The sequence below is a fragment of the Macaca thibetana genome, chromosome 2 (assembly GCF_024542745.1).
Source record: "Macaca thibetana thibetana isolate TM-01 chromosome 2, ASM2454274v1, whole genome shotgun sequence".
In the NCBI taxonomy this organism is placed as follows: domain Eukaryota; kingdom Metazoa; phylum Chordata; class Mammalia; order Primates; family Cercopithecidae; genus Macaca; species Macaca thibetana.
Genome location: NC_065579.1, coordinates 105,125,406 through 105,152,422, shown reverse-complemented (window position 1 = coordinate 105,152,422; position 27,017 = coordinate 105,125,406). Strand labels below are relative to the sequence as shown.

General features: G+C 38.8%; 1 protein-coding gene across 5 annotated transcripts in view; it reads right to left on the bottom strand.

Annotated features, from left to right (window-relative positions):
- The window catches only part of DOCK3 (dedicator of cytokinesis 3), a 688,972-nt gene that overhangs the window by 548,245 nt on the left and 113,710 nt on the right, over positions 1 to 27,017 (bottom strand). For all 5 annotated transcript variants that reach the window (XM_050780657.1, XM_050780653.1, XM_050780654.1 and 2 more), the window contains exon 3: positions 95 to 135. In XM_050780657.1, the coding sequence (XP_050636614.1) occupies positions 95 to 135 (41 nt within the window). The remainder of the gene's footprint in view (positions 1 to 94; positions 136 to 27,017) is intronic.

Genomic DNA, 27,017 nt, shown 5'->3' with positions numbered 1-27,017 from the left:
TTAAAAGATGAACCACTAAGAGTTGTTATACCAAACAAACGTACAAGGTATTTCCTTCCTACATTAGAAAAGGTAATAATAAACTTTTCATTACCTTCACATTTGGCTTCTTTGTTGAAACTCCTCTGTACCAACCTAAAACAAAGCATAAGAGGATATTAAAATCACAATGTCATGTTCAGTAAGAGACACAATAGTATTTTTTGAAAAAAACAGATAAATGCACATCTTTCCTTAAATCACCCATTGTGGCTTTATTAGGATCTAGAGTTGTCATAGTAGCTTACTCCAAAAGGAACAGTCATAGGGTGAATAAAACATTTCTAATTTTCATTACAAGGCATAACAAGCCCTTTCAACTGAGTAAAATGAAATTAGAAAAGACCTCAGAGGACATGTAATTCAAAAGCACAAAAATTCCTACATAAAGGTGTTGGGGCAGAGAAATGCTAAAATTGTATGACTTTTTTCAAGGCAGATAGGGAGTATAGCCCAGACTTTCTGTTTCACGGTCTCATCCAATCTCCCATGCAGTATACTACACTACTCTCACTTATTTGCCTTCCAGCTGCTAAAGTCAACATCCTTGCTAGTGCAGATCACCTTCTTTCTTTATTTCCTTTCAGCATTCACATTCAGCAATACTAATAAAAGTTTCAATTATACAATAAAAAACAATTTTCAGAGAAAGAAAATTTTACTGCCAACTTTTCTCAATTTCAATGTATTATTTTCAGAGCTTTGCTATAGTTTCTTTATTTGGGTTTAAAAGGAAGCAGTTCCAATGGGTAGGAGAGGAAGCCAAGAGTTCCTTTAAAGAAGGAAGATAAAGAAGAGATTGCTGATGATAGCTAAATTAATTGAGAGGTTATCACTGACAGTTTGTCCCACATATTAACTTTTAAAATAACAAAGCTATGAAAAAAATCAACTTTTTTCACCTGAAAACATAACAAACAACAAAAGAGATGAGCCTTGCTCCTATTTAGAACAATAGCTGAAAAAATAAATTTCATGAACTCATTTTATACCTTGCGTCTCAGTTTCTCCTTTTTGAAAAATGATGATAACTTACCAATGTGACATTTTACAGTATTTTAAGAAACATAACAGAAAATGACATCAAGAGGTATGGCAGAGTAAGTCTCTTCAAAGAGCCTCTCCTCAAAAGCAATGAGAACACTATAAAGCTAAAGTAATCAAGACAGTATGATATTGGTGAAAGATTAGGCAACTAGAGAACTTAATAGAGAATCCAGAAATAGACCCACATAAATACAATCAACTGATATTTGACAAAGGAGCAAAAGTAGTAAAATGGACAAAAAAGAGTTTTCAACAAATGGTGCTGGAACAACTGGACATCCATATGCAAAAAAATGAATCTATGCACAGATATTACTCTAGTCACAAAAATAAACTCAAAATGGATCATAGACCTTAACGTAAAATGCAAAACTACAAAACTCCAACAAGATAACATAGGAGAAAATCTAAGTAATCTTGAGTACAGCAATGACTTTTTAACTACAACACCAAAAGCATGATCCATGGAAGAAATAATTGATACACAGAGCTTCATTAAAATTAAAAACTTCTCTGTGAAAGGCAATTGTTAAGAAAATAAAATGACAAGCCACAAACTGGGAGAAAATATTTACAAAACACCTATCTGATAAAGGAATGCTATCCAAAATACACAAAGAACTCTTAAAACTCAACAAGAAAATAAACAGCCCGGCCAGGTGCAGTGGCTCACACTTGTAATCCCAGCACTTTGGGAGGCTGAGGTGGGCAGATCATGAGGTTAGGAGTTTGAGACCAGCCTGACCAACATGGTGAAACCCCATCTCTACTAAAAATACAAAAATTAGCCAGGCATGGTGGCATGCGCCTGTAATCCCAGCTACTCAGCAGGTTGAGGCAGGAGAATCACTTGAACCCAGGAGGTGGAGGTTGCGGTGAGCTGAGATGGTGTCATTGTACTCCAGCCTGGGTGACAGAGTGAGACTCCATCTCAAAAAAAAAAAAAAGAGGCCAGGCGCAGGTGGATCACGAGGTCAGGAATTCAAGACCAGCCTGAGCAACATGGTGAAACCCCATCTCTACTAAAAATACAAAAAAAATTAGCCGGGCATAGTGGTGCATGCCTGTAATCCCAACTACTCAGGAGGCTAAGGCAGGAGTATCACTTGAACCTAAGAGGCTGAGATTGCATTGAGCAGAGATCACACCAGTGCACTCCAGCCTAGGCAACAGAATGAGATTCCGTTTCAAAAAGAAAAAGAAAAAAAAAAAAGAAAGAAAGAAAAGAAAAGAGCCCAATTAAAAAATAAGCAAAACATCTAAACAGACACTTCACCAAAGATACAGGATGACAAATAAGAATATGAGAAGATGCTCAACATCACTGTGTGATTAAGCAATTGCAAATGAAAACAACAATGAGATACCACTGCATGCCTTATCACAATGGCCAAAATCCAGAACACTGACCCAAACCAAATGCTGGTGAAGACATAAAGCAAAAGGAACTCTCTCATTCACTGTTGATGGAAATCCAAAATGGTACAAGGCACTCTGGAAGACAGTTTGGCAGTTTCTAACAAAACTAAACATATTGTTACCATATGATTGAGCAATCCATTCCTTATATTTACTCAAATGAGTTGAAAACTTACATCCACACAAAAAAACTACAAATTGATGTTTACAGCAGCTTTATCATACTTTCTGCCAAAACTCAAAAGCATCTAAGATGTCATTCTTCAGCAGATGAGTGAATAAATCAACTGTGGCACATCCATTCAATGGAATGTTATTCAGAGACAAAAAGAAATGAGCTAACAAGCCATGAGAAGACACTGAAGGAATCTTAAACGCATACTATGGATACATTTAACACCATATAATGATAATGCAAATGTGACACCATGCTCTCTTGTAGTCAACTCTCCTCCCCATCCTCTTCCCCCAGCCCTGACAACCACTAAGTAGTTTCAAAACCACATTATCATTTCTAAGGGATGCCACCATTATAAGGTGCGCATGAGAATTCTGCTCAGTGAACTTCAGCCATCACCTTTTCTTAAAACCGAAACTCTGCTACAAGCTTTGCCAAATTTATCCATTCCATGACTAAGAAGAATTGAAGACAGTAAGGAAAAGAGAAAAGGAAGAACAACTCATTATTTTTGTTTCTCACATAAGAAATAAAAAAGTTCATAAGCTCTCAAAGAAACAACTAAAATATCTCCCAAATCATTATGAATCAACAGGAAATATATGCTTTTCATGAACCAGTACAATGAAGTATTTTCCAAATGTCAATCTACCTACTGTCCAAGAACTCTGGACAATCTACCTCTGCAATTATATTCTCCCCTTTCATTTTCATCATTAATATCTTGACTTTCCAAAATTTCAGAATACTAGCAAAGAAAGTGAAACTCCCCTTGATGTTCAGATTGTGAGTCTTCATCAATTTCAATGTCATCATATGCATTTAACCGAAGAACACAACAGAGTCTCATTTGGTGAGTAAAACATCTTCTGGTTTGATTACTACTAGGAACTTAAGGTTAAGGCAAAGTTTTATACTCTAACATTTTCAGATATAAATTTTTGTAGAAATTAAAGAAAGGAAGGCATTCTCACAACACTCAAGTTTATAAAGATTTATGTCTAACTTTAAGTCAGAAAAATATAATTGAATTCTATAAAATGCTAAACAAGTATTGCCTCCAAAAGTTCTCTATTGGTCTTCTATCCCTTCTACCTATAAATACCAGCTCTTCCCTTCCTCAGTAACTTGCTGCAACTCTCTAACTTCTAAGCTAGGGGCATGTTACTCACAGCATGATTGCAAGAAACACAGACTTTTTCCACTTTACCCAAATGTATGGAAATGAAAGAATTACTGGAAACGGTTTGGGTATTAACTTCACATTCCAAAAGAAAAGTTTAAGTTTTTGAGCCTCAGTTACTCCTCTGCTCTAAACTCTCCAAAAGCATCCCAGATCAAAATAAAATCCAAACCCTTTATTAGAGCCTCTGCCGATCTCAACGTCCACCACTCTCTCTGCTTCTCCCCATCCCATCCATCCACTGCAACCATAATAGTCTCTCTGCAATTCCTTCAACTTACTAAGCTGGCTCCCGCCTCAGCACCTTTATACTTTTTGCATCATATTTCTGGACTATTCTTCCCCTCCCCAAACCCCTTCTACCCAGAATATCTCAGGATTGCTTCCTCATTTCCATCTGTTCTCTGCCCAAATGTTATCTTCTCAGAAAGGCCATCCTCAATCATCCTATTTAAATAAACAAGAGAGAAGTTTCCCCCCATCTCCCCACTAATATGGTCTGGCTCTCTGTCCCCATCCAAGTATCATCTTGAATTGTAATCTCAAGTCTAACCCCCACATGCTGGGGGAGGGACCCAGTGTGAGGTAACTGAATCTGGGGGCGGTTACTCCCATGGTGTTCTCATGACAGTGAGTTCCCATGAGATCTGAAGGTTTTATAAGGAGCTTTCTCCCCTTTGCTCAGCACTTCTCTCACTTGCTGCCATATGAAGAAGGACGTGTTTGCTTCCCCTTCCACCATGATTATAAGTTTCCTGAGGCCTCCCCAGCCATGCAGAACTGAGTCAATTAAACCTCTTTTCTTTATAAATTACCCAGTCCTGGGTATTTCTTCATAGCAGCATGAGAACAGACTAATACACTAAATTCATACTGCAGAGTGTAGGGTGCTGCTATAAGGATAACCAAAAATGTGGAAGCAACTTTGGAACTGGATAACAGGCAGAGGCTGGAACAGTTTGGAGGGCTCAGAAGAAGACAGGAAAATGTGGAAAGGTCTGGAACTTCCTAGAGACTGAGGGATCAGAAGACAGAAAGATGTGGGAAAGTTTGAAACTTCTGAGAGACTTGTTGAATGATTTTGACCAAAATGCTGATAGTGATATTGACAATGAAGTCCAGGCTGAGGTGGTCTCAGATAGAGATGAGGAACTTGTTGGGAATTGGAATAAAGGTGGCTCTTGCTATAGTTTAGCAAAGAGACTGGTGGCATTTTGCCCCTGCCCTAGAGATCTATGAAACTTTGAACTTGAGAGAGATGATTTAGGGTATCTGGCCGAAGAAATTTCTAAAGAGCAAAGCATTTTCAAGAGTGTAACTTAGCATAAAAGTTTGGAAAATCTGATGTGGTAGAAAAGAAAAATCCATTTTTGGGGGAGAAATTCAAGCCTGCTGCAGAAATTTGCAACGTAATGGGAAGCCAAATGTTAATCACCAAGACAATGAGGAAAACGTCTCCAGGGCATGTCAGAGACCTTCATGGCAGCCCCTTTCATCACAGTCCCAGAGGCCTAGGAGGGAAAAATGGTTTCCTGGGCAAGGTCCAGGGCCCCACTGCTGTGTGCAGCCTGAGGACTTGGTGCCCTGTGTCCCAGCTGCTTCAGCTCCAGCCATGACTAAAGGTACACCTCAGGTCATTGCTCCAGAAGGTGAAAGTTACAGCTCAGGCCACTGCTTCAGAGGGTGGAAGCTCTATGCCTTGGCAGATTCTATGTGGTATTGGCCCTCTGGGTATGTAGAAGACAAGAATTGAGGTTTAGGAACCTCCGCCTAGATTTCAGAGGATGCATGAAAATGCCTGGGAGTCCAGGCAGAAGTCTGCTGCAGGGGCAGAGCCTTCATGGAGAACCTCTGCTAGGGCAGTGCAGAAGGGAAAGATGGAGTAAGAGTCTCCACACGGAGTCCCCACTGGGGCACTGCCTAGTGGAGCTGTCAGAAGACAGCCACCATCCTCCACAATGGGATCCCTGGGAATTAGAAGTGACAGATCCCTCTCAGAATCTAAGGCTCTGTTCTGTTTTGCATTGTGTTATCTGATGTTTTTTACTTTTGGGTGTATCAGAAATTACTTCACATTATGAGAGAACTTTGGGGTGTGATAACCAAAATATACTTTGGGAGGAAATATATTTTTAGCAATGGCTACTGCAGTTATGGGGGGATACTTGGCTCTTTGCATGTTTGGATAAGAGAAGCAAGCTCTTGGCAACCTGGAAGGAATGAAGATATCCCTCTTCCACAACTGAGAGAGATAAGATCTCATGGGGTTGGGTTAATCACAGAATGAGCTGATTGGCTTTGGGTTGCTTTGCAATGAAATGCACAGTAAAATCATTGCACTGTCTTGTTTCATAATGTTTTTCTTTTGGGGATCCAGAATCTGCTACAAAAATGGAACCCTTAATTTTGGGTTTTGTTAATCTGTTTTGCCTTCCAGTTGTGCCTGCTTATTAGGCCCTAAAAACTGCATACTTTAAAGAGAAACCTAAAAACTGGCGAATAAAAAAAATCTTACAAGTACTGGATCTTCTTCTGTCTGTGTGTTTATATGTGCTGTATGTGTGATATGAGGCTTTAATAGAGGCTGCCCTAAGGAATTTTGTCATCCATGAACAATTGTTGTCTTGTTTTGATCCTATTAAAAAGATGTTTTATAGTCAGCTATATAACTTTGACAGGTGCTCTTGAATGGAGGTGTCTGCTAAGTTTGAAGACTGTGATTTTGATTAATTGGTTTAAAGGTAATAAGCACTTAAATATTTTGTCAGAAAAGTAAAAAGTGCAATGCCTTTTAGTTCATGTGACTTAAGTAATCTTTGGGAAATAAAAACAGTTTTGCATGCAAGATGTGTAAAGAAAGTGATATGTGATTTGGTAAAAGATTATAAAAAGGCATGTGAATGTGAGGTAGTTTTGCCTAGATTAAAGGGTTAAATGATTGTTTTAAGTTAGATAGGATATAGCTGAAGATTTGTGCAAGTTGTGAAACATTTGTGAAAAATTAATCTTGTAAAAAAAGTCTGTGTGTGAACAATGGAATAAACGTACAACAGGGTTTTCTCAGAGCACTAACCTGACTTCTGTAACAAAAATTTGTAAACAGTTATAAAAAAGGTTTATGAGAATCTACCTTATGGTCAAAGTGATTAAGATTGAATAGAATTGTCTATAAGGTTTTAAGAATTGGGTGTGACATTAATAGTACACTAATGCAAGGGTGAAATACAGCTTTCTGTCTTGAACAAGATTTTCATGTTACATTAAAAAATAATGAAGGGGTCGGGAGTGTTGGGTCACACCTGTAATCACAGCACTTTGGGAGGCCGAGGCAGGCGGATCATGAGGTCAGGAGATAGAGAACATCCTGTGAATGGTGAAACCCCGTCTCTACTAAAAATACAAAAAATCAGCCAGGTGTGGTGGCGGGCACCTATAGTTCCAGTTACTCAGGAGGCTGAGTCAGGAGAATGGCGTGAACCCGGAAGGCAGAGCGTGCAGTGAGCCGAGATCGTGCCACTGCACTCCAGCCTGGGTGACAGAGCAAGACTCCGTCTCAAAAAAAAAAAAAATAAAAAATAATGAAGGATTTTTGTTTGCTCCTTTTGAATAACTACAGGAAAAAGAAGAGAAAGAAAAAAGACACTTTGGAAAGCTAAGTCTTCCCTCTTAGTTTCTGCCTTTTTTAAATGTTTGAGTTATCATTTTGGCTAAATTAATGACTTATAGTGACATGGAACTCTATTTTATAATATGAAGTGTCTTAAAACTTTGATATTTGACAAACTTTCCAAAATCAAATTATAAAGTATGACTTTCTCTGACTTAATGTTTTAGCTATTAGGTCACCTAAGGTCCAAAAATGACATATTCGGCTTATTTGGTATACAAACCATACAGAAAGCACTGTCAAATAAGGAATGGTGTTTGGCTTTCTTGGGGATACATTTGTGTTAATGTTATTGGTATGTGTCCCAAAATTATGAAAAACTCCTATAAGTCTGATATGACTTAGCATGTGTTATTAATAATTATAATTGTTATGTAAAATCGTTGAATGCCACAGAAGTAACTAAAACTCCTAGTCAAATATAGCTTTAATAGGGGCTTCCCTAAAGAATTTGGTCATCCACGAACAATTGTTTTCTTGCTTTAATTCTCTTCAAAAACAATTGTTTTCTTGTTTTGATCCCTTGAAAAAAATCTCTTCAAGGTTTATAATTAGCTATAGAACTTTGACAGGTGCTCTTGAATGTAGGTTTCTGGTAAGTTTGGAGATTGCAACATCAGAATGCAGAAAAAACTTTCAGGACTCTCCTGGAGAGCTGAAATGTTCATGAATATCAAGCAGAAGAGGAGTTAACTGCAAGGACTAAACTAAAAAGTTCAAAGTAATCTTTTTGACTTTGCTTAAAATGTTGCTGATCCTTTGTTTTGTTTTTCAGAGTCAAGAAAACTTTTCTTTTGAGCTACTTACAGTTTTTAACAATTAAGTATACTCCTGTGAAAAAAATTTGGAGCATATTTGTTTCTCTCTACCTGATTTCTCCAGAATTTGCAAACTATTTGTGAGTATTCTTAATTTATGGCAATATAGTTATTTGCATAAGTGCAGTAAGAATGTTTTCTTTTGCAACAAGATACAATTGGAGAAACTTGTTATTTTACCAAGGTTTTGACTGGAATGGTGTGCTTTCCTTTAAGGAATCAAATTTGACATACAGAGCCATGAAAGCCCCATGGGAAAACCGACCTCATACCTTGCCTACACAGTCCCTGTACAGGATTCCTGACCTCTGGTAAGTAAAGAATGTCACTTTCTGAAAGGTCCAGGGGCCCCAAATAGTCTTGAGACCTCAAGAGGAGATGCGTTTACCCAATTCATAGGTATTTGAGGGTACACAAACAAATGGCTGGGCTTGGCTTTAAAAAAAATCTTATCTGAGATTTCTTATGGAACACAGTTCCATCAAAGCCTATTTAAAAAGTCTATGTGACAAATAATTATTCTTGCTACACTTTAAACAAATAATCAGGCCAAGTATAAGAATAAGGCTTATTTTTGCAAACAAATTGGTCCTATTACAATTTGTCTTTAGTAAAAATGGAAGACTAAAGAAAAAAAAAAAGTTTCAAGAACTACGGTATGCCTGATTAGATTCTAGTCTCATCAGTTGTTTCGAAGTTTTATCTGCATTTTAGACTAACCCTGCTTATCCTGTGAACCAACCAGTGATCTCTGACTGCTGCTCAGAAGAAAGAGAGGGATGACTAATGCAAACATATAGATCAATATTCTAATTCTGGGCACACATTGGCATCAGCTAGCAACCCCATACCAGCTTGGTTCCAACAACTGCCCAGTTCATGAAAAGCTTTCTTATTTAGTTTACTTGGGATAATTTTACTTATTTTGCTTTACTGTTGTGGAATATATTGCTGTTATACTCTTTGTATAGGAATGCATGATAAGCTTACCGAATGTTTTCTTAAAATTGAAGACTTGTTAATCTTCCAGATATCACCTTTCTTCAAACTCACAGTTATGAATGGCCCTCGACATACCAATGCTTTCTGACTGAGTTCCTCTCTAACATGAATACAAGGGACCCTGAGAGTTAGGCAGGAATATCACCGCCCCTATTCAGCCTGAAGAAGTTACAGAAGATGGATCTTCATCCCTCTACTAACCTTAGGATTAAGAGTTCCCTTGTAAAAGGGAGAAGAAAAATACGTCAGAGGTGTTTGAATAAGACCAACTCCATCTCGAATAGGGGCTAGGTAAAATAAGGCTGAGACCTACTGGGTTGCATTCCCAGGAGTTTAGGAATTCTAAGTCACAGGATGAGACAGGAAGTCAGCACAAGATACAGGTCACAAAGACCTTGCTAATAAAACAGGCTGGCCAGGCGCGGTGGCTCAAGCCTGTAATCCCAGCACTTTGGGAGGCCGAGACGGGTGGATCACGAGGTCAGGAGATTGAGACCATCCTGGCTAACACGGTGAAACCCCGTCTCTACTAAAAAATACAAAAAAAAAACTAGCCGGGCGAGGTGGCGGGCGCCTGTAGTCCCAGCTACTCGGGAGGCTGAGGCAGGAGAATGGTGTAAACCCGGGAGGCGGAGCTTGCAGTGAGCTGAGATCCGGCCACTGAACTCCAGCCTGGGTGACACAGCGAGACTCCGTCTCAAAAATAAAATAAAATAAAATTAAAATTAAAAAATAAAAATAAAAAAATAAAACAGGCTGCACTTTTCTTGTAAATCTTTTTAAGTTCCTTATAGATTCTGGATATCAGACCTCGGTCAGATGGGTAGATTGCAAAAATTTTCTCCCATTCTATAGGCTTCCTGTTCACTCTGATGATAGTTTCTTTTGCTGTACAGAAGCTCTTTAGTTTAATTAGATCACATTTGTCAATTCTGGCTTTTGTTGCCATTGCTTTTGGTATTTTAGTCATGATGTCTTTGCCCATGTCTATGTCCTGAATGGTATTGCCTAGGTTTTCTTCTAGGGTGTTTATGGTTTTAGGGCTTACGTTTAAGTCTTTAATCCGACTTGAGCTAATTTTTGTATAAGATGTAAAGAAGGGGTCCAGTTTCTATTTTCTGCATATGGCTAGCCAGTTTCCCCAACACCATTTATTAAATAGGGAATCCTTTCTCCATTGCTTGTTTTTGTCAGGTTTGTTGAAACAACCTCATCAAAAAGTCGGCAAAGGATATGAACAGACATTTCTCAAAAGAAGACATTTACGCAGCCAACAAACATATGAAAAAAAGCTAATCATCACTGGTCATTAAAGACATGCAAATCAAAACCATAATGAGATACCATCTCATACCAGTTAGAATGGTGATCATTAAAAAGTCAGGAAACAACAGATGCTGGAGAGGATGTGGAAAAATAGGAAGACTTTTACACTGTTGGTGGGAGCATAAATTAGTTCAACCATTGTGGAAGACAGTATGGTGATTCCTCAAAGATCTAGAACCAGAAATACCATTTGACCTAGCAATCCCATTACTGAGTATATACCCAAAGGATTATAAATCATTCTACTATAAAGACACATGCATACATATGATTATTGCAGCACTATTCACAATAGCAAAGACTTGGAATCAACTCAAATGCCCATCAATGATAAACTGGATAAAGAAAATGTGGCACATATATATACACCATAGAATACTATGCAGCCATAAAAAAGGATGCGTTCCTGCCCTTTGCAGGGACATAGATGAAGCTGGAAACCATCACTCTCAGCAAACTAACACAGGAACAGAAAACTAAACACTGCATCTTCTCACTCATAAGTGGAGATGAACAATAAGAACACATGGACATAGGGAGGGTAACATCACACACCAGGGCATGTCGGTGGGTGGAGGACTACGGGAGGGACAGCATTAGGAGAAATACCTAACATAGATGACAGGTTGATGGGTGCAGCAAACCACCATGGCACGCGTATACCTATGTAACAATTCTGCACATGTATCCCAGAACTTCAAGTATAATTTTAAAAAATAAAAACAAAAAAACAGGTTGCAGTAAAGAAGCCAGCCAAAACCCACCAAAACCAAGATGGCAATGAAAGTGACCTCTGGTTGTCCTCACTGCTCATTATATGCTAATTATAATGCATTCACATGCTAAAAGACATGCCCACCAGTGCCATGATAGTGTACAAATGTCATGGCAATGTCAGGAAGTTATCCTATATGGTTTAAAAAGGGGAGGAACCCTCAGTTCCAGGAATTGCCCACCCCTTTCCTAGAAAATTCACGAATAATCTACCCTTGTTTAGCATATAATCAAGAAATAGCCATAAAAACAGTCAACCAGGAGGGCTGCTCTGCCTGTGGAGTAGCCATTCTTTCATTCCTCTATTTTCCTAATAAACTTCCTTTCACTTCAAAAAAATAAAAATAATATGCATTCTTATTTAGATGGTGAAATGCCCTTGCCAGTCACTCAATGCAAGTGAGGCTATACTATCCCAAAGAGCCAACAGTACCACAACAATTGGTGCTGACAGAGAAGCTGCAGAACAGTGTCGGCAGTGTGAACCTAAAAGAATGAAGCCTCTATACAGATCAGGCTATGTGACAGTCAACAATCAGCAATCCTTTACAAAGATTCCAGGTGCAAACCAATCAAACCAGATCAAAAGCATCAAATGCAGTCCAACAAAAAAATACCCCTTTGACAAGAAGTTTCAAAGATTAAAGTTTTTTATTCCAAAGGTTTAACATATATTCCTCACTGATGAAAGGAAAAAATGAAAATGTATTTATATCCAATACCTGGCTAATAGCTGCACAGGAAGTAGAGACAGGTAGAAGATAAGCACAAATTCTCTCCCATTCCATTCCATGATTTAAAGTAATTTAATAACAAACTATGGTTCTTTGTGAAGACTTGCACGAGGACCCACTTTAGAGATCATTTAAGCAACCAACTGTAAATTCAAGAGCCAAAAACAAAATCCACAATCTTTTTAAAATACTGATTTTTTTTTCCCTTTGTTGAATCAATAAAAATATATGGAGTTCACCCAATTCTGGATCCCTTTTCCAGTTATATAACTAATGATAGGCAGGAAACAAAGTGCCAACCACTTGTAAAAATAAGAAACTTGTAAGAGAATTCAGCCACAAAATAGAAAAATGTAATTATTCAAAAGGTCTACATTCAAAATCCTCTTTCCATTATTTGCACTGAAAATTTTACACAAAAGCAGCTCAAGGAAACCTGCCTGTCTCTGTAGACTCCACCTCTGGGGACAGGGCACAGTAAACAATAACAAACGCAGCAGAAACCTCTGCAGACGCAAACGACTCTGTCTGACAGCTTTGAAGAGAGCAGTGGATCTCCCAACACGGAGGTTGAGATCTGAGAAGGGACAGACTGCCTGCTCAAGTGGGTCCCTGACCCCTGAGTAGCCTAACTGGGAGACATCCCCCACTAGGGGCAGTCTGACACCCCACACCTCACAGGGTGGAGTACACCCCTGAGAGGAAGCCTCCAAAGCAAGAATCAGACAGGTACACTCGCTGTTCAGAAATATTCTATCTTCTGCAGCCTCTGCTGCTGACACCCAGGCAAACAGGGTCTGGAGTGGACCTCAAGCAATCTCCAACAGATCTACAGCTGAGGGCCCTGACTGTTAGAAGGAAAACTATCAAACAGGAAGGACACCTACACCAAAACCCCATCAGTACGTCACCATCATCATCAAAGACCAGAGGCAGATAAAACCACAAAGATGGGGAAAAAGCAGGGCAGAAAAGCTGGAAATTCAAAAAATAAGAGCGCATCTCCCCCGGCAAAGGTGCGCAGCTCATTGCCAGCAACGGATCAAAGTTTGACGGAGAATGACTTTGATGAGATGAGAGAAGGCGGCTTCAGTCCATTAAACTTCTCAGAGCTAAAGGAGGAATTACGTACCCAGCGCAAAGAAACTACAAATCTTGAAAAAAAAGTGGAAGAACTGATGGCTAGAGTAATTAATGCAGAGGTCATAAACAAAATGAAAGAGATGAAAACCATGACACGAGAAATACGTGACAAATGCACAAGCTTCAGTAACCAACTCGATCAACTGGAAGAAAGAGTATCAGCGATTGAGGATCAAATGAACAAAACGAAGCGAGAAGAGAAACCAAAAGAAAAAAGAAGGAAAAGCAATGTACAAAGCCTGCAAGAAGTATAGGATTATGTAAAAAGACCAAATCTACGTCTGATTGGGGTGCCTGAAAGTGAGGGGGAAAATGGAACCAAGTTGGAAAACACTCTTCAGGATATATTCCAGGACAACTTCCCCAACCTAGTAGGGCAGGCCAACATTCAATCCAGGAAATACAGAGAATGCCACAAAGATAGTCCTCGAGAAGAGCAACTCCAAGACACGTAATTGCCAGATTCACCAAAGTTGAAATGAAGGAAAAAATCTTAAGGGCAGCCAGAGAGGAAGGTCGGGTTACCCACAAAGGGAAGCCCATCAGACTAACAGCAGATCTCTCGGCAGAAACTCTACAAGCCAGAAGAGAGTGGGGGCCAATATTCAACATTCTTAAAAGAATTTTCAACCCAGAATTTCATATCCAGCCAAACTAAGTTTCATCAGTGAAGGAGAAATAAAATCTTTTACAGATAAGCAAATGCTTAGAGATTTTGTCACCACCAGGCCTGCCTTACAAGAGACCCTGAAGGAAGCACTAAACATAGAAAGGAACAACTGGTACCAGCCATTGCAAAAACATGCCAAAATGTAAAGACCATTTAGGCTAGGAAGAAACTGCATCAACTAACGAGCAAAATAACCAGTTAATATCATAATGGCAGGATCAAGTTCACACATAACAATATTAACCTTAAATGTAAATGGACTAAATGCTCCAATTAAAAGACACAGACTGGCAAACTGGATCAAGAGTCAAGACCCATCAGTCTGCTGTATTCAGGAGACCCATCTCACACGCAGAGACATACATAGGCTCAAAATAAAGGGATGGAGGAAGATTTACCAAGCAAATGGAGAACAAAAAAAAGCAGGGGTTGCAATACTAGTCTCTGATAAAACAGACTTTAAACCATCAAAGATCAAAAGAGAAAAAGAAGGCCATTACATAATGGTAAAAGGATCAATTCAACAGGAAGAGCTAACTATCCTAAATATATATGCACCCAATACAGGAGCACCCAGATTCATAAAGCAAGTCCTTAGAGACTTACAAAGAGACTTAGACTCCCATACAATAATAATGGGAGACTTCAACACTCCACTGTCAACATTAGACAGATCAACGAGACAGAAAGTTAACAAGGATATCCAGGAATTGAACTCATCTCTGCAGCAAGCAGACCTAATAGACATCTATAGAACTCTCCACCCCAAATCAACAGAATATACATTCTTCTCAGCACCACATCACACTTATTCCAAAATTGACCACATAATTGGAAGTAAAGCACTCCTCAGCAAATGTACAAGAACAGAAATTATAACAAACTGTCTCTCAGACCACAGTGCAATCAAACTAGAACTCAGGACTAAGAAACTCAATCAAATCCGCTCAACTACATGGAAACTGAACAACCTGCTCCTGAATGACTACTGGGTACATAACAAAATGAAGGCAGAAATAAAGATGTTCTTTGAAACCAATGAGAACAAAGATACAACATACCAGAATCTCTGGGACACATTTAAAGCAGTGTGTAGAGGGAAATTTATAGCACTAAATGCCCACAAGAGAAAGCAGGAAAGATCTAAAATTGACACTCTAACATCACAATTAAAAGAACTAGAGAAGCAAGAGCAAACACATTCAAAAGCTAGCAGAAGGCAAGAAATAACTAAGATCAGAGCAGAACTGAAGGAGATAAAGACACAAAAAACCCTCCAAAAAATTTTGAATCCAGGAGTTGGTTTTTTGAAAAGATCAACAAAATTGACAGACCGCTAGCAAGACTAATAAAGAAGAAAAGAGAGAAGAATCAAACAGACGCAATAAAAAATGATAAAGGGGATATCACCACCGACCCCACAGAAATACAAACTACCATCAGAGAATACTATAAACACCTCTACGCAAATAAACTAGAAAATCTAGAAGAAATGGATAATTTCCTGGACACTTACACTCTCCCAAGACTAAACCAGGAAGAAGTTGAATCCCTGAATAGACCAATAGCAGGCTCTGAAATTGAGGCAATAATTAATAGCCTACCAACCAAAAAAAGTCTAGGACCAGATGGATTCACAGCCAAATTCTACCAGAGGTACAAGGAGGAGCTGGTACCATTCCTTCTGAAACTATTCCAATCAACAGAAAAAGAGGGAATCCTCCCTAACTCATTTTATGAGGCCAACATCATCCTGATACCAAAGCCTGGCAGAGACACAACAAAAAAAGAGAATTTTAGACCAATATCCCTGATGAACATCGATGCAAAAATCCTCAATAAAATACTGGCAAACCGGATTCAGCAGCACATCAAAAAGCTTATCCACCATGATCAAGTGGGCTTCATCCCTGGGATACAAGGCTGGTTCAACATTCGCAAATCAATAAACATAATCCAGCATATAAACAGAACCAAAGACAAGAACCACATGATTATCTCAATAGATGCAGAAAAGGCTTTTGACAAAATTCAACAGCCCTTCATGCTAAAAACGCTCAATAAATTTGGTATTGATGGAACGTATCTCAAAATAATAAGAGCTATTTATGACAAACCCACAGCCAATATCATACTGAATGGGCAAAAACTGGAAAAATTCCCTTTGAAAACTGGCACAAGACAGGGATGCCCTCTCTCACCACTCCTATTCAACATAGTGTTGGAAGTTCTGGCTAGGGCAATCAGGCAAGAGAAAGAAATCAAGGGTATTCAGTTAGGAAAAGAAGAAGTCAAATTGTCCCTCTTTGCAGATGACATGATTGTATATTTAGAAAACCCCACTGTCTCAGCCCAAAATCTCCTTAAGCTGATAAGCAACTTCAGCAAAGTCTCAGGATACAAAATTAATGTGCAAAAATCACAAGCATTCGTATACACCAGTAACAGACAAACAGAGAGCCAAATCATGAATGAAATTCCATTCACAATTGCTTCAAAGAGAATAAAATACCTAGGAATCCAACTTACAAGGGATGTAAAGGACCTCTTCAAGGAGAACTACAAACCACTGCTCAGTGAAATAAAAGAGGACACAAACAAATGGAAGAACATACCATGCTCACGGAGAGGAAGAATCAATATCATGAAAATGGCCATACTGCCCAAGGTTTATAGATTCAATGCCATCCCCATCAAGCTACCAATGAGTTTCTTCACAGAATTGGAAAAAACTGCTTTAAAGTTCATATGGAACCAAAAAAGAGCCCGCATCTCCAAGACAATCCTAAGTCAAAAGAACAAAGCTGGAGGCATCACGCTACCTGACTTCAAACTATACTACAAGGCTACAGTAACCAAAACAGCATGGTACTGGTACCAAAACAGAGATATAGACCAATGGAACAGAACAGAGGCCTCAGAAATAATACCACACATCTACAGCCATCTGATCTTTGATAAACCTGAGAAAAACAAGAAATGGGGAAATGATTCCCTATTTAATAAATGGTGCTGGGAAAATTGGCTAGCCATAAGTAGAAAGCTGAAACTGGATCCTTTCCTTACTCCTTATACGAAAATTAATTCAAGATGGATTAGAGACTTAAATGTTAGACCTAATACCATAAAAACCCTAGAGGAAAACCTAGGTAGTACCATTCAGGACATAGGCATGGGCAAAGACTTCATGTCTAAAACACCAAAAGCAACGGCAGCAAAAGCCAAAATTGACAAATGGGATCTCATTAAATTAAAGAGCTTCTGCACAGCAAAAGAAACTACCATCAGAGTGAACAGCCAACCTACAGAATGGGAGAAAATTTTTGCAATCTACTCATCTGACAAAGGGCTAATATCCAGAACCTACAAAGAACTCAAACAAATTTACAAGAAAAAAACAAACAACCCCATCAAAAAGTGGGCAAAGGATATGAACAGACATTTCTCAAAAGAAGACATTCATACAGCCAACAGACACATGAAAAAATGCTCGTCATCACTGGCCATCAGAGAAATGCAAATCAAAACCACAATGAGATACCATCTCACACCAGTTAGAATGGCCATCATTAAAAAGTCAGGAAACAACAGGTGCTGGAGAGGATGTGGAGAAACAGGAACACTTTTACACTGTTGGTGGGACTGTAAACTAGTTCAACCATTATGGAAAACAGTATGGCGATTCCTCAAGGATCTAGAACTAGATGTACCATATGACCCAGCCATCCCATTACTGGGTATATACCCAAATGATTATAAATCATGCTGCTATAAAGACACATGCACACGTATGTTCATTGCGGCACTATTCACAATAGCAAAGACTTGGAATCAACCTAAATGTCCATCAGTGACAGACTGGATTAAGAAAATGTGGCACATCTACACCATGGAATACTATGCAGCCATAAAAAAGCATGAGTTTGTGTCCTTTGTAGGGACATGGATGCAGCTGGAAACCATCATTCTTAGCAAACTATCACAAGAACAGAAAACCAAACACCGCATGTTCTCACTCATAGGTGGGATCTGTACAATGAGATCACTTGGACTTGGGAAGGGGAACATCACACACCGGGGCCTATCATGGGGAGGGGGGAGGGATTGCATTGGGAGTTATACCTGATGTAAATGACGAGTTGATGGGTGCTGACGAGTTGATGGGTGCAGTACAGCAACATGGCACAAGTATACATATGTAACAAACCTGCACGTTATGCACATGTACCCTAGAACTTAAAGTATAATAATAATTTTAAAAAAAAAAAGAAAAGGGTAAAAGGGGCCAGGTGCGGTGCCTCACGCCTGTAATCTCAGCACTTTGGGAGGCCGAGGCGGGCAGATCACAAGGTCAGGAGTTTGACCTCATATCTGACCAACATGGTGAATTCCGTCTCTACTAAAAATACAAAAATTAGCTGGGCATGGTGGCACACGCCTGTAATTCCAGTTACTCAGGAGGCTGAGGCAGGAGAATCACTTGAACCTGGGAGGCAGAGGTTACAGTGAGCAGAAACTGTGCCACTGCACTCCAGCCTGGGCGACACAGCGAGACTCCATCTCAAAAAAAAAAAGAAAAGGGTAAAAGGCTGGGCGCAGTGGCTCATGCCTGTAATCCCAGTACTTTGGGAGGCCAAGGCGGGCAGATCACTTGAGGTCAGGAGTCCGAGACCAGCCTGGCCAACATGGTGAAACCTTGTCTCCACTAAAAATACAAAAATTAGCAAGGTGTGGTGGCACACACCTGTAGTTCCAGCTATTCGGGAAGCTGAGGCCACGGAGGCAGAAGCTGCAGTGAGCCGAGATGGCACCACTGCACTCCAGTCTGGGTGACAGAGCGAGACTCCATCTCAAAAAAAAACACACACACACAACAAAAAGGAGTGCATGTTTCAAACTCTAGGATAACCACTAAGGGAAAAGCTGTAAAACCAGTAAGCTAATAGAGGAGCCTAAATGAAATAATTAAAATGCTGAGTTAATTCAAGGTAAGTAAGAAAGGATAAGTTGAGAAACTAAGGAACAAAAAGAAAACAAGGACCAAGATGATACACTTACACTTAACTATATCAAACTGCAAAAGAACTAAATAATCCAGATTGCTAGATTAAACAAAAATAAACTCCCAAACTATAAGCTATAGGTTGGTGCAAAAGTAACTAGGGGTTTTGCTGTTACTTTCAATAGCAAAACCACAATTACTTTTGCACCATTCTAATATTTATATATGCTACAGACAGAATGTTTTGTGTTCCTCCTGCAAATTCATATGTTGAAACCTAATCCCCAATATAAGCGTATCCAGACATCAAGCCTTTGAAAAGGTGATTGGATCATGAGAACAGGGCCCTTATAAAAGGAATTAATGACCTTACAAAAAAGACCCCAGAGATCTCACTTGCTCCTGTTTCATAGATGCAATATCTTCCTTTATCTCTCAGAGGATATTAATGGTAATCTTTCTTCACCCTGTGCAGTCTGTTTCCTACAAAGTGATTTTTCATTTTGGGGGACAGAATGGGAGATAGTTAAATACGGCCATCTTTCATGTTAGAGGCATCCTCAAATATCCTGTATCCTTGGTTGCCAGTTCATATTTAAGGCAAAGGAAATAAAAAGTTAACTGGAAGCTCCAAATAGTTGGGTGAAGCTTGATGACCTTATGGTTCACTGCACAGAGATCTCAGCGTATCATTTGTTGTGGAGACCCAGACTTCAACAGTATCAAGTGGGAAAAGTCAGGAGACAGAAAATATACCAATCATTCAAACAGGAAAAATTTACTATAAAGAAATATTAAATAGGTAAAAGATGGTAAACAACTGAAAATGGAAGAGAGCTCTAATATATAACGGAGGTAGCAACTACAGAAAGCAGCTGCCACATTTAAGGCTGAGGGAAAAGTAAACAAGGAAAAAAAAAAAAGGCTTACCAACTTACAAAAGGGGCCCCAAAAGGCTAAGATACAGATCTGTGAGGAAATGTTCGACTACTGCAGAAATATGCTATCCACTGACTGCTCAGTGAGAAAGGATGCTGCTGAAGGTCATGCATCAGAACAAAGACCACTGCTTGCCATGGGAAATACTGTGGGTATCAACTACTTGCAGAGCAGTCTGCCACTGTGATTAAAAAAAAAAAAACCATGAAGAACCACATCCCTTCTTCCTAATAACCTCCCTACTGCACTCCTTTATTGGCAGTGACTAACATAGATTCAGCTGACAAAGAAAAAATGTATTTTGCAGATTCCAGGGCCTTCCCCTTATCATGGATTGCCCACACAAAAGTCTTCTAGTCTCCTGCTTGAAAGGGGAAAGGACTGGCTGCCAGGATTTTGAGAGCCAAGTACAGGATGAAGGCTGTCAGTCTTCAATATTCAGTAGGCATACTGTCACTTAACCACCCCCGACCCAGTTTTAATATGGAACGCTTTTCCTCAACTGTGCATGAAATCTCCCAATCCAAGGATGCTCTATTTTAACCCTCCATCAAAAACAAACCTCAAAACTTCTACCAGGATGAGATAAGAGTGGCCATCAAATGAGATGAAGTAAAGGAGAACCACTTAAAAATATATTCATCCTCAGTTCCAAAGGTATCTGGTGCTAAAATTTACTATGCTTTTTGAGGATATGCTGTGTAAACAAGGTTAGTTCTCAGCTATTCCTGCTACCACCTTGGGATTCGGCTATCTCAGCTCTACTAAGTGACAGTTCCTACTCTTTCAATGCCTTGCCAATTTCCTTGTCCTTATGGGTATATGACATTTTATAATCTCTGTATCTTCTTTTTTGTAGTGTTTCAGAGAGAAGCAAAGTTAAATACAGATATTCAATACTCCACTGTAACCCCAAAGCTTCCAAATATTATTTTCAACTTGGTAGCAAATTTTTATCCTTTGACAGTTTGTAAACTTACTCTGAGGGAAATTCCAAATATTTTTTATAAAAGCCCAATATTATTAAAATAATTATATAATCGGCCCAAGTGCCTGTTATAGGTACAACATTCCTCTAGATGTACATGCTATAACATTTGCTTTTAAACTGTTTGCTAATTTATGATATTTAATATTAAACAAAATTACAAGAAGGATTAAAGATTAATACAAAGATACATGTTCTTTTTTGAGTCCTAACACTAGCACTGAAACAAACGTAAGAGAAAAATTGGAATGAACACCAACCATGGCACAGATATAATCTTCCTAGTCATAGCTCAAAGGTTATTAGTTCATTTACCCACCTAAAATTTACATGGAAAAATAGCTATGTGGCAGAGGATAACGTGAGGCATCAGAAAGTCATGCTCACTGTCATAAATCATCCAAAACAGAGCTAGAAAAAGACCCTGGTCCATTATCCTCTCTACAAAGCCAATAATACATCCAGAAAAAGGTACACTAGGAAATGGCAGTGAACAGGCAAGACTTGGGAGCACAAGGAAAAGATACATATCAGTTTGAGTTGCCTGTGAGCCATTCATCAAAGGCCATGAAAGACTTAGGTTATCTACATCATTTTGACCCCTTAAAAAATTTGGTTTCAAATATGTACACAAAATCACAAAACAAATTACGACCCTCCTCTGCCTACCACAGGCTATCTTCAAGACCCAGGAGTAGGCAAAACATATTAATATAAACCTTCAAACCCTGAGGCTTCTTTTTCCAATAGCCCACAGTCTATTACTAACTTAGCAAACTCTTATATAATTCCCCATGAATGAAAAGCTTTCCAGCTGACCAGAGAGCTATAGTTCAAAGTTACCTCTATTGCTCATGTGTTCAAAAATAGAAAACCTCATAAATATGTTGTATTCATTTCCTCACTTTTTAAAGTAGCCTAATAGGGTAAAGAGCAAACCCCATAAAACCCAATAGACTAGTAGGGTAAAGAAACAGAAAACCTCATAAATATGTTGTATTCATTTATTCACTTTTTCAAGTAGCCTAGCAGGGTAAAGAGCAAGCCCCATACAACTTTGTAAATGGCTCTCAAAAAATACTGGTCTAGACTATCAGTGATCTTTCTAAACTTAAGTCACTCAGTGAGTTCCAAACAGCTTAATACTCAAGGCAGATTAAGAGAGTCCAAATACACCTTCTGTCATATATAACCTATGTTCTACTCAGCCACCTTTAGTTTCCTCAACTAAAAAATGGAGGTAGTAATATCTCACAAGACTACTGTGAGATTAGTTAAAATAATGAATGTATAATACCTACTACTGGTGCCTAGGACATGGTGGTTAATGAGCAAATGATAACTATTATAAAATTCCAATTTATTTTTAAAAATTAAGTTGCAAGTATAATGAAAAATCTGTCAAACGCATTTAAAAGTAATAGTGTTAAGTATTTAGAACTATATTTTACAAATGTATGCTAAGTGTGCTGATTTCAAATTCTATGACAATATTCAAACATAAATCAGTTCCCAGAGCTAACAGAAATGAAGTCTTTATAACTACAAGAAGCCTTTTTTCTTATCAAAAAGATGAAAATGTCAATTCTCCATATAATCTCATTAAAATTTGAAATGTTAAGTGTCATTAGTAAGTGGCAGGAATATATTTATCCACCAAAGTACAGTAGAGACTAATAAAAATGGTACCTAAGGCCAGGCACAGTGGCCCACGCCTGTAATCCCAGCATTTTAGGAGGTCAAGGCAGGGGGGATTGCTTGAGCCCAGGAGTATGGTACCAGCCTGGGCAACACAGCAAGACTCTACCAAAAAACTTTAAAAATTAGCTAGGCATGGTGGCACATGCCTGTAGTCCTAGCTATTCAGGAGACTAAAATGGGAGGATCATTTGAGCCCAGAAGTTTGAGGCTGCAGTGAGCTATGATTGAACCACTGCCCTCTAGCCTGGGTGACAGAGCAAAACCCTGACTCTAAAAAAAAAAAAAAAAAAAAAAAAAAAAAAAGTATCCGAGCTAGAAATATCCTTATATCTTTATTGTATAATTTATCAATATCATTCTGACAATGTAATTCTATACCTAGAAAATCCTAGACTCTGCCAAAAGGCTCTAGGAAGTGATAAACAACTTAAGCAACGTTTCAGGATACAAAATTAACGTACAAAAATCAATAGCATTTCTATACACCAATAACATCCAGACTGAGTCAAATCAAGAACACAATCCCACTTACAATAGCCACAAAAAAATAAAATAAAATAAAATACCTAGGAATATAGCTAACCAAGGAGATAAAAGATCTCTACAAGGAGAACTACAAAATACGGCTGCAAGAAATCAGAGATGACATAAATAAATGCAAAAACATTCCATGCTCAGGAACTTAATCAATATTGTTAAAATGGCCATACTGCCCACAGCAATCTACAGATTCAACACTATTCCTATCAAACTATCGTCATTGTTCATAGAATTTAAAAAATAATTCTAAAATTCATATGGAATAAAAAAAGAGCCCAAATAGCCAAAGCAATCCTAAGCAAAAAGAACAAAGCCAGAAGCACTTCATTATCTGACTTCATACTATAAGGCTACAGTAACCAAAACAGCATGGTACTGGTACAAAAACAGACACAAAGATCAATGGAACAGAATAGAAAACTCAGAAATAAAGCTGTAAAACTGAGAAATAAAGCTCAGCTACAACTGTCTGATCTTCATCAAGGCTGACAAAAGCAATGGGGAAAGGACTCCCTATGCAATAAATGGTGCTGGAATGGTTAGCAATATGCAGAAGAATGAAACTGGATGCTTATCTTTCACCATACATAAAAACTTACTCAAGATACATTACAGATTTAAATGTAAGACTTCAAACTATAAAAATCCTATAAGGAAACCTAGGAAATACCTTCTCGGCATTGGCCTTGGCAAAAACAAACTGTGGCTAAGTCTCCAAAGCAACTGCAACAAAAACAATTGACAAGTGGGACCTAATTAAAGAGCTTCTTCTGCACAGCAAAAAAAACAAACAAACAAAAATAATGAAAACTGTCAGCAAAATAAACAGACAACATACAGAATGGGAAAAAATATTTGCAAACTATGCATCTGACAAAGGACTAATATCCAGAGTCTACAAGGAACTTAAATCAATAAGCAAAAAACAACCCCATTAAAAAACGGCCAAAGGACATGAACAGACACTTCTCAAAAGACAACATACAAGTGGCCAACAAACATGAAAAAATGCTCATGATCACCACAACCACAATGAGATAGCATCTCACACCAGTCAGAATGGCTATTACTAAAAGCTTTAAAAAAAAAAAAAAAAAAAAAAAATGCCAGCAAGACTGTGGAGAAAGGGGAACACTTATATACTTATTGATGGGAATGTAAATTGGTTCTGCCCCTGTGGGCAGCAGTCTGGTGATTTCTCAAAGAACTTAAGGCTACCATGTGACCCAGCAATCCCATTACTGAGTATATTTCCAAAAGAAAACAAATCATTCTACCAAAAAGACACATGTACTCGCATGTTTATCACTGCGCTATTCACAATAGCAAAGACATGGAATCAACCTGGGTTCCCATCACTGGTGGACTGGGTAAAGAAAATGTGAAACATATATACCATGGAATACTATGCAGCCATAAAAAATAATGAAAGCCAACAAAAGCCAAAATTGACAAATGGGATCTAATTCAACTAAAGAGCTTCTGCACAGCAAAAGAAACTACCATCAGAGTGAACAGCCAACCTACAGAATGGGAGAAAATTTTTGCAATCTACTCATCTGACAAAGGGCTAATATCCAGAACCTACAAAGAACTCAAACAAATTTACAAGAAAAAACAAACAACCCCATCAAAAAGTGGGCAAGGGATATGAACAGACATTTCTCAAAAGAAGACATTCATACAGCCAACAGACACATGAAAAAATGCTCGTCATCACTGGCCATCAGAGAAATGCAAATCAAAAGCACAATGAGATACCATCTCACACCAGTTAGAATGGCGATTATTAAAAAGTCAGGAAACAACAGGTGCTGGAGAGGATGTGGAGAAATAGGAATACTTTTACACTGTTGGTGGGATTGTAAACTAGTTCAACCATTATGGAAAACAGTATGGCGATTCCTCAAGGATCTAGAAGTACCATATGACCCAGCCATCCCATTACTGGGTATATACCCAAATGATTATAAATCATGCTGCTATAAAGACACATGCACACGTATGTTCACTGCGGCACTATTCACAATAGCAAAGACTTGGAATCAACCCAAATGTCCATCACTGACAGACTAGATTAAGAAAATGTGGCACATATACACCACGGAATACTATGCAGCCATAAAAAAGGATGAGTTTGTGCCTTTGTAGGGACATGGATGCAGCTGGAAACCATCATTCTCAGCAAACTATCACAAGAACAGAAAACCAAACACCACATGTTCTCACTCATAGGTGGGAACTGAACAATGAGATCACTTGGACTCGGGAAGGGGAACATCACACACCGGGGCCTATTATGGGGAGGGGGGACGGGGGAGGGATTGCATTGGGAGTTATACCTGATGTAAAGGACGACTTGATGGGTGCTGACGAGTTAATGGGTACAGCACACCAACATGGCACAAGTATACATATGTAACAAACCTGCACATCATGCACATATACCCTAGAACTTAAAGTATAATAATAATAATAATAATAATGAAATCATATCCTTTGTAGCAACATGGATGCATCTGGAGGCTATTATCCTAAACAAATTAACACAGGAACAGAAAACCAAATACACATGTTCTCATTTATAAGTGTGAGACAGGAATTTGGCAGGACTGATTTCACAATGTACAGGTCACAAAGACCCCACTGATAAAAAATGAGATGTGATCACTCCTACTTGTCACAGGGTGAACCCCAAAATTGGGGTTTAGCTGGGAGGCCATGTGGGTTCTTGGCTTCACACAGGAAGGAATTTAAGAGTGAGCCAACAGAGTAAAGTGAAAGCAAGTTTATTTTAAAAATAAAGGAATAAAAGAATGATTACTGTATAGACAGAGCAGCGGCATGGGCTGCCTGAGTATACTTATGGTTATTTCTTGATTATATGCTAAACAAGGAGTGGATTATTCATGAGTTTTTTGGGAAAGGGGTGGGGAGTTCTTGAACTGAGGCTTTCTCCCCCTTTCAGACATATACTGTAACTTCTAGATGTTGCCACGGCGTTTTTTGTTGTTGTTGTTTTTTATTTTAAGACGGAGTCTCGCTCTGTCACCCAAGTTGGAGTGCAGTGGTGCGATCTCAGGTCACCGCAATCTCCACCTCCCAGGCTCAAGCAATTCTCCTGCCTCAGCCCCCTGAGTAACTGGGATTACAGGCGTGCGCCACCATGCCTGGCTAATTTTTGTATTTTTAGTAGAGACGGGGTTTCGCCATGTGGGCCAGACTGGTCTCTAAACTCCTGACCTCAAGTGATCCACCTGCCCTGGCTTCCCAAAGTGCTGGGATTACAGGCGTGAGCCACTGTGCCCGGCCCACCATGGCCTTTATAAACTGTCATGGCACACTGGTGGGAGTGTTGTTTAACATGCTAATGCATTATAATTAGTGTATAATGAGAAATGAGGACAACTAGAGATCGCTTTTGTCGCCGTCTGGTTCTGGTGAGCTTTGACTGGCTTCTTTGGGATTACAGGCGTGAGCTACCATGCCACACCTAGATTCTGTTATTCTTAAAACTTTGGCTAATCTAAGGAATAATGTGTTCGATACACTTTAAAAGAGAAATCTACTATGAAATATGTGTGAAACTATCTATGATTCAGAAAAAAGTCAGATTTACACTCTCCAGCTTGATGGTAGAAATGTTCTTACAGAAGAGCCAACATCAATGTTACTGCTACAGGCAGCACAGGAATGGGCAGCTAAGTCAAATCACACTAAGAGAACAAGAAAGAAGAGGTAGAAGGCAGAAATGCTCCAGGTAAACTGGAAGCTGGAATCAAGCAAAAAATCTATAGCAGAAGTACATGCAAGTGTCAAAGTCAAAGCATGATACAAAACTCAAGTC